The sequence below is a fragment of the Vipera berus genome (assembly GCF_964194415.1).
Source record: "Vipera berus genome assembly, chromosome: 1".
In the NCBI taxonomy this organism is placed as follows: domain Eukaryota; kingdom Metazoa; phylum Chordata; class Lepidosauria; order Squamata; family Viperidae; genus Vipera; species Vipera berus.
Window position 1 is genome coordinate 191406467 of NC_138202.1, and position 9309 is coordinate 191415775.

The 9309-nt window shown below is 36.3% G+C and overlaps 1 protein-coding gene across 1 annotated transcript; it reads right to left on the bottom strand.

Annotated features, from left to right (window-relative positions):
- Window positions 1-1254: 1254 nt before the first annotated feature.
- Window positions 1255-6321, bottom strand: MRPL19 (mitochondrial ribosomal protein L19). The gene is made up of 6 exons (XM_081314766.1): window positions 6252-6321; window positions 5426-5543; window positions 5214-5332; window positions 3857-3991; window positions 3454-3635; window positions 1255-2486 (listed from the first exon to the last, which is right to left on the bottom strand). Exons 1-6 carry the CDS (start codon window positions 6298-6300, stop codon window positions 2262-2264), a joined length of 828 nt encoding a protein of 275 aa, XP_081170892.1. The 5' UTR covers window positions 6301-6321; the 3' UTR covers window positions 1255-2261.
- Window positions 6322-9309: the final 2988 nt, after the last annotated feature.

The following is a 9309-nucleotide window of genomic DNA, read 5'->3' on the forward strand; positions in this document are numbered from 1 at the left end:
GACTGCACCTGCCTTAAGCTATTAGCTATTAGCTAAGCAAAACCTGAGCAAGAATGCAGTACTGTCACTGCATCTGATACAGTGAATTGAAATTCAACAGATTCTGCATTACAATCTAAAGAATGTTTAAGAGGAAACTGAAGGAAGGGCTGCAAAGTTGCCAAGTCTGATAAGATTATCATACAACATACAAGTTATTTGCAGAACTCACTAGTTAACCCAGGGGTCAGCAACCTGAAACAGTGAAAGAGCCACTCGGAACCGGTTCCCTCACAAAAGGAAAAACTGGGAGCCACAAAAAATATGTGCGCATGCATGTACATGTGCGCATGCGCAGAACAGGGTTTGACTGAAGAGTGGAGCCAAGGCGAGATATGCACCTACCCTGCATATTTGAATTGATTGGTTGAACTTTTTTAGTCCCACTTTTTTTGGGGGGGGACTGCATATGGCAGAGGACTGGGAGCCGCAGGAGACAGCTGAAAGAGCCACATGCGGCTCCGGAGCCGCGGGTTGCAGACCTGTGAGTTAACCCATCTTAGCCTACTGCTGCAATAGGCTACATTGTAAGGATGCAGTTTATAGTTAATATTCCAAATTCTTCAAATGCAGAAAACTGATTAGCTGAATATCCTTAACATGTCATGTGAATACAAGCATTCACTATTTAGCGATTGAGCTATACTCACATAAGGTAAGGTTGTCTCTGAGTCAACCTCAACTCTTGATGATTTCAAAGCCTTATTCAAGGTAAATGGAACAACTACTGCTTCTGGATTTTTATTTTTTTACTTCTCAATGTAGTCAATAGCCCTGAATTCTGTTTCCCATCCCAAGAGTACCATACTGCTTTCAAAACATTTTACTGAAAACAGCTGAAATCAAAAGCCAATTTCACAAGTCAATTAATATTTTCTGAAATTAACATAGCAGCATTACTTTATTTGATACCATGCTTCAAATTAGCAGCATGTTATTTATCATGTAAATAATGCTTAATTTTATTTCTGAATTGAAGTTTTATAGTGCATAGTGCAAGGCGATCAAACCGGTCAGTCCTAGAGGAGATCAACCCTGACTGCTCTTTAGAAGGCCAGATGCTGAAGCTAAAACTCAAATACTTTGGCCACCTAATGAGGAGGAAGGACTCACTGGAGAAGAGCCTAATGCTGGGAAAGATTGAGGGCAATAGAAGAAGGGGACGACAGAGAATGAGGTGGCTGGATGGAGTTACTGAAGCAGTAGGCGTGAGCTTAAATGGACTCCAGAAGATGGCAGAGGACAGGAAAGCCTGGAGGAACATTGTCCATAGGGTCACGATGGGTCGGACACGACTTCGCAACTAACAAGTGCATATTACAATCTTGGTCAGTAAGATTTTTTTTATCCAATTAAGTATCATTACAATTCTCTTTATATAATACATAAACATGAATAAAATTGGATTTCTCAGTGTGGTTCCTGACTATACTACAGTTGAAGGTTTATTATAATGGATGTTTTACATCCTAAAAGTATATGACATTGTTGTGTACCATAAGTTGGAAGATATGACAGCATTTTTGTTTCAAATAGCTAAATACTAGTATTGAGTTCCAGTTACTACAATAGTTAACTATTCTTCTTGGGATCATTATCTTTCTTTACCAATGGATACGGGCAATACATGCAAAATTATCAGTTTATTTTTACTGCTGTTAAACCAACATTGCCAGTATAAGGTATTAAACACAGGTACAGTAAAAAATGAAGTGGATAATAATACAATCAATGCTTTTATTGAAGATATGTTATACTACTTTGATTTCATGTTACTCAGCATGCTACAAGTCCCCACTCAATCTTATTTATCTTTTTATTTGCCTTATCAAATACAAAGAGAACTTCTGGAATGGACAGGAGCAACCCTTGGCCACTACCTTTAATTCTGTAGCCCTTTGGCAACAAAGTAAGGGATTATTTTTGAAATGTGCTGGTTTATACATGAAAAAACTCTTTAGCTGCCTCCTATTGCAAAAAAAGTTAAAACTTTGTGGACCAATCCCTTTTAAAGATGTCACCAAAGTGTTTCTTGTGGCCTTCATATTTTCCCCAATTATCAAAAGGTTAGCTGCTCGTTTAGAATGTTTTATGTATGTAGAAATTGCTGAACACAAAAAAAATAAGTATGAATACCTTTCATCTACATGCTTTTTCAAGAGTCACTGTTAAAGATAAAACCTAAAATTCTGCGAACAATGGTCTTTCTAGGTAATAGCCACCTAGCTTTTATTCAGCTCTTCATTCACTTCTTTCTGAATTTCTTTTTCAATTTTTGATGTATCATACTCTATCATCATATCAAATTGTCTCCAAGGCATTTCCCATTTTTTAATTCTTTCTTTGTCTTTTTCGGTAAGATATTCGTCAAAGTTGATGCCCTGGATATTGTATTTTGGATGTTCCCAGCGTTTTGACCACGGTTTAGGCTTCATTTTGACCTTCATCTAATATAATTCAAAGTAAAATGTGTTAGTTTGTGAATACCGTATTTCAGCAAAATACTTCCAAAATTTGTATTTTGTACTCATAGACATCCCTCATTCATGCATAGTGATTTTTTAGCGATGCTGAGAAATCACGTGTGTCCCATATGATTCTTAGAATGGGTGAACTTGTGCCAATCACTATCTGTTGATTGAAACTTTCAGATTATTATACTTCTTAGATGAAATAACAACAGGTGGGCTATAGTTCATACAGGAACCTTATTGGTCAAATACAATGCTGTGCTGGAACCTAAAATCATTTGGAAACCTTTAGAACTTGGCAGTTTGTAGAAAGCTCTTCATGCTCATAATAAGTAATTGTTTTCCTTTGTTAACTCAAAAGCAATTATTTATATAGGGGAGAATGCTGACAATAATAAAAACAGGGTAGTTACCCTACATAATAGTACTTGACTTAACATTGGTTGCTTAGCAACTGTTCAGAGTTATGATGGATCTCTCTGGGGATACTTACAAGCAGTTCCTAAGTTCTGACGGCTAGACACGTGTCTGCATGTTAGGTGCTTGGCAACTGGCCCGCATTTATGGTCGTTTGCAGCATCCCACAGTCTTATGACCTCACTTTATAACAGTTTTGCCAAAAATTAGCATTTACTTCTGGTTCTCAGCAAAACTGGCCCATAGGGAACCATTGGTTCGCTTATCAAGTGCAGCTTTGCTGGAAGATCTTCACAAAAAAAAGTCATAAAAAAACCACAGGTGACCTGATTTATGACCATCATGACTGTGAGGGGCAGGTTCCATTACAGTCATAAATCAAGGACTACCTGTAACCTGACACGAAACCTCTACTGGAGAACATTTTCCAAGCAAGCAGAATTCTGTGCAACAGCTTTACAATGCAAAATTATTTTCAAGCACAACGAATTGTTAGCTGCATGCACCAGTTACCCATTTATATTACCTTATTGACAGGAACATCATCATAAAGTATGTAAGACACTGGCTTCATGTTTACATCAACAGTGCTGAACTCTGGCAGAGCATCTCGTAAATACATCAAGTTATCATCTGGCCTCTTTTCCAACTTCAAAACCTTGATCTCATGGATTAGGGGATTATATAATTCATAGCAGATTTCAACACCTTAAAATGAACATTATTTCTTTAGTTGATAAAGCAAACGCTTACCACACTTAGCAAACAAATAATGATCCAGGTTTTAAAACTATGAAAGCTGAGTTTTCCTTGTGTGATACGGTCAATTCTTTGTAATTTTTAACCTTGCTGTTTGAAGCTGATACTGTTCCCTTTTCTGAATGTCCTGACTACATCCTTAAAAGGCATAACAAACTCTGTATACTTACCTTGTCCATTTATTACATTTCGAAGTATGAATGTTGCACCAAGTCCCTTTCCTGATCGCTGAATACAAATTCCTACAAAAGTGTTGCATTTTCCATTGGAATAGGGATCCATTGCAGAAACAGCAAGTATACTTCCTGGCAGAAAAAAAAAATTCAACATTCAAAGAAACTATGTCAGACCTATGGATTAATTAGAGTAAATATAACACCTGAAAATAAAAGTAAACAATTTTCTGACATAATTTTGTTGCATGTTGGAACAAAACATTTTGGGAATCACATGGACAGCATGGGCAAATACTGCATATGTGACCAGGGTTTTTGCACATGAACTAATGAGAAACTTTGATACTTTCAGAATTAAATGAGAACCCAGGCTCGCCAGTCAAGCAGTTGATCAAATTTATACGTATTTGGACAAATCCCATGCCCACTCTAAAGTGCTCAAGATGTCTCAGATCTAGAAGGGCCCGAGTCACATCTAACGTTTGGGATTTGCCACTGTGGTCATAAGAAATATACACCATAACTAAGCCTTCATGTATAAATATTTCTCCTTACCTAAAATATTTATATCCTACAATATAAGTTCGTTAGGTTAGCTATTTCTGTTAGTATACTATTTATAAATAACAATTCAAAAAATAACAGCTTTTTAATATGTCAAGTTCAAATTATATTTTTCATAGTAAAAAATTAACCCACCTTCTAATGATTTTTTTCAATTTATATGGCTCCAATTCACCAAGTACATATGTGTCTCTTATGCGTTCATTTATGAAAATTTTTTAAAACTATTTTAAAATTTAGTCACATATTTTGTTAACTTCCCTTAAAATATTAAAGTATTTAACCCTTAACTTTTAGAATGGAACTTCTGTCTAAACTGACTACTGTATTTGGTCATTTACTTAAGTATGGACAACACTTACATTAATTTGTAGGCAAAATGGAACATTATTCTGTTTATACTGAATAAATATCCTTATAAAGGAATTATTTGGGAACAGATACTTTGGACCTCACAAACATCTGTTATTCAATAATAAAACTCAACTTTTTTCAAGCTTCCAAATAGTCTTGGGGAAAAAATGTCACAGCTCTAAGGTACATACTCATTAAAGTTAATCCAAACCTTATGCAGAATTCTCAAAGTCAGACAACTTGAATAAATAGTAGAATTCACTATGTTCACATGATGATCATATCACTTCAGTTCTGGATCAATTCAACATACAGAGTCCTACTAAATTAAACATTATATATAAAAACATGTTTTCTTTTACACTACAGTGCAATTATTTATGATGTAAGTAATGCCACATTATGAAGCTAACATTCCTAATATAGTACTGACCGACATAAAATTCTGGAATATTGATTACTTTTCTTCTTTTTGTCATATATTGTCTTTCAAGGAAGAATTTTAAAGGATTTGTTCTCTGCCGTGGAGGGATGAATTCAGGACTCAAGAACCTATTAGACATATAAATAACTTCAAAATAAAAGAAAATCTGACTTGTTATTTAACATTTAAAGATCAAATATAACTAGATAGGTGTTATTTACCGTGTTTTTGTTGCTTGTTGTTTTAATTCATCAATAATGATTGGCTTGGAAGGTGGTTTAAATTGTTCTGATTCTCCATCTTTACTGTTGAATCGTCCAGCTGATAAAGCAAGGCACCCTTTGGAAGAATAATATTTACATTAACTGCTATGTTTTAACAATATCTACATATCTTTATAGGCTTGTGTACTATACAACCAAACATCCTTGTACTGCTACTCTGTATAAAAAATTGCAAAGACACTCAAGAAATGTATCAGATACATATTGGCTTCTAATTGTGATCCACCTTAGATATGAATACATGTAAAGGGTACAGCTGGATTGTTGAAAATGCAAGTCATGCAATAGAAAAACAGTCTTCTGATATTAAGTTTATCATAGCATAAATTTTTGCGGACTAGGATTCATTCCATTAAACTCTTAAAAGTGCTAACCGCAGTTGACAAATGCAACATTTTTAAAAAAAAAACCAAACTGAAGATAGGCTTGATTCACACACAAGGTGCAAAAAAGTATAAAATACAAATATTCCATACCGAAAAAACCGTAAGATCAGAGTTCTAAGAAAAAAGCTGGGGGGAGCCTGAGATTCTCGCAATCGTCCGCTACGGAGTAATTTACACTTCGGGACATACAAAAACAGAACCAACAGAAATGGAAATCCCACTATTTCCATAGCCTATCATGCGGAGAACAACAACAACAAAATGCACAAGAAGAACAGGCAACAGTTTCACACTCTGCAAGGGACTTTCTTTTTAGGAATATGTCTCCTCAGAAGGTAAAACACATTCAGAACGAAAACGCTCTGCCGAGCACTTACTGCAGCGAGCAACAAGCGGCGACCAAAGCTTCCTTGTAAGAGCCGCCATGACCGTTTAGGACGATTCCGTACAAAGAGAAAAGAGCGCATGCTCCTGAGACGCAATTAACGCTACGGCAGCCTCAGACAGACAAAATTAGTTCTCGCAGTGAAAAAGATAGGGAAAAAGTTCCCTGTTATCGGGGGAATGCGTCCTTTGGATTTCTGGTTTCAGTTGAACTTTTGCACCGGCTGAAAGAGAATTGTCGAAATTCCCCATACATTGCTGTTAAAGATAAGATTTTTAAATTCTCATCCAGTTTTCCTGGTGATGTGAAGCTTTGTTTTCATTTATATTAAATACACACAACAATCACTAGTAAGGAAAAATCTTGTTTCAACTCTGGGCAAATCTGAGCCTTATTGTCAAATTCCGTCTTCCTTTTATCCTATTTGCCCAGGGTTTACAGCTACAGACCAAGAAATGTATATGATATATATGCCTGGTATACCAAATTAATTTAATATATATTAAGAAGCATTAAGTTTGTACTCAGTTTCTTAAATGACGTCGGGCAATTATAGTGCACAAATGTAACTTGTCTCTGCAATTCTTTAAAGCAATATTGTTGCAGAATCAAGAGATTCAGACTCCGGAATCAAAAGAAGTTTGTTTTATTTTGTGCAAAAGGTTCAGAGCAAAAAGCAATATCAATGTCTGAACACGTTTTCAGGAAAAAGCAAGTACATATATAGTCTTCAAAAGTAGCAAAACACGGAAATATTACTTATGAGCATTGATTGGTTACTTGAATTACAGCCCCCAACTCCCCCTTGTTGCTATGCTGATATTTAGCTAAATATCTTGCAACCTTTTCTGATAGAGGTCACAAGTTCCTTGTAGAAGCGCTTAAGTTTCCGGCACCATATTTGTGGTTAGCTACAAACAAGACACACGTGGTTAGATCAGGGGTAGGCAACCTCGGCTCTTTTATGACTCATGGACTTCAACTCCCAGAATTCCTGAGTTAGCTGACTCAGGAATTCTGGGAGTTGAAGTCCATGAGTCATAAGAGGTTCCCTACCCCTGGGTTAGATGTATCACAGCTCTATGCTTGACTAAATAGGTGTGTGAGAGAGATGAACTTGTGGTTTGGCATTTTCCATTTCCTTGTTCTTTTCTAACTAATACACACGTTTTCTTTAAGCCTGACTTTTATGTCCTGCCTTCACTTTATGTCCTGTCTCACTTTATGTTGTGCCTCAATATAGTCTTTGCAGTGGCGTAGCGTGGGGGGTGCAGGGGGGGCTGGCCGCACCGGGCGCAACATCTGGGGGGGGCGCTCGCACTCGCAGCTCTCTGCCCCTGCCTGGCTCACTCACTCTCTCTTACTGCAGTGCTGGCTGTGCGAATCCGAGCCGAGCCGCCGGGTCGCCGCCCACTGTGGAGGGGGGGGTGCCAGGCGTGCGGTGCGGTGCGGAGAGAGAGCGAGGGACTATCTGGGGGAGGGACAGTGCAGTGGCCGCCCATCGGGTTAGGGGGCGCAAATTACTTGCCTTGCCCCGGGTGCTGACAACCCACGCTACGCCACTGAGTCTTTGCCTGGAATAACAGGGCAAGCAGTTGTATGATCTTTGGAAAAGTTGCAGCTGTTTCAAAAATTACTAATTGGGGCTATTTTCGTGTTTCTAAATATCCTGAAACACCTTTTTTCATAATGCTTTTCCAAAATGCTGTACAATGGAACTGAAAATATGACTTACCCTTGAAAAACGTCTGCAAGATTTAGTTGGTGCAAAAAGTAGCATCTAACCTGATTGGATTCTGCCTATTCTGAAATTTCTATATCAGGTGACAATTCTTCACATTTTAGAACATTTCATATTTAGCATTTGTAATTGTGTAATGATATGCTATTACAATATTACTATATGTTTATGATTTTATCTTGTTTCTATTGTTAATGGTGCTTTTAATTAATTTAGTCTGTTTACTTTTTTATCGGTAGACTGGCAAAGCTATCAGATCTGGGTTGTAAAAAGAGGAACAACCACTAGATGGCAGCAAAGAAATATTAATACTTCAAATCTTGGTGGCAACCTGTCAGCATCTGGATTTTAGTTCAGTTGGAAAGGTAGCATACACACTTATTAAAAATTAGGTTAATCTGAGGCAGAACGAATGACAAATAGTTCCTGTATGAATTTACTGGGGATCATTTATTAATCAAATAATATGCAAACTTATAAACAACAAGTAACTGTGGCATATAGGGATTATTAGTATTGCATATATTTCAGATTTCTGAGCATCTTTATTGTTAGCTAAATATGGACGAACATTTAAGCAAAATCCAATATTGCTATAATATTTGGTTGTGGCTGCTATAAGTAATTGCAGAATAATATAAATGGTAAAACTATTCATTTCACTGATAACCTATTGTTTCTCCAAGTTTGTGTTATTCCATAATCACCTCAACACTGAGAGAAAAGAAGTTTCTAGAGTCAACACTGAAAGGATTAAACCATCCTAATTTCCAAAGACCCCTAGAATTATTGTTTTGCAATACATTCAATTCTCAGTTACAAATCTTAATTATCCTTTATAATACAGGCCATTTAACACTTTAAAAGCAGACTAAACAGGTTCAAAGAACACATTATCAACTCTTTTCCAAAATGGAGAGATGCACTGTATCTACATATAAATTAAAATATCTAAATTCTATGCTGAATTGAGGTATTAATTGCTCTCTTTTTTGGTGATGCTATTTTGTATATAAATTGATTTTTCCTATTACTGCATTTTTATAGAGAATTTTAATTTGCAATCTAGCAGTGTTTAGCATACATTACATTGCAGTGCTAAGCTAAACTAAGCTGTTTTTTAAAATGAGAATTTTTTAAAAAAATATGTATATATAAAATTGGCTGTCCATTAGTTATTTGTTGCTATTTACTTTCAAATGAATACTGATGCCCAGATAAAGCTATGATAACATTGGGATTTTTCCTTTACTGGAAATTTCCACTTGGATCCAGGTAATGTTTAAAAAATAGTTTTCTTGTGAACTTG

Coding starts and splice junctions, on each gene's coding strand:
- MRPL19 (XM_081314766.1), bottom strand. CDS start 6,300: ATGGCGGCTCTTACAAGGAAGCTTTGGTCGCCGCTTGTTGCTCGCTGC. Junction 5,544..6,251: donor GCCGCTTGTTGCTCGCTGCA/GTAAGTGCTCGG, acceptor ATTCTTCCAAAG/GGTGCCTTGCTTTATCAGCT. Junction 3,636..3,856: donor AAATGTAATAAATGGACAAG/GTAAGTATACAG, acceptor GTTCATTTTAAG/GTGTTGAAATCTGCTATGAA.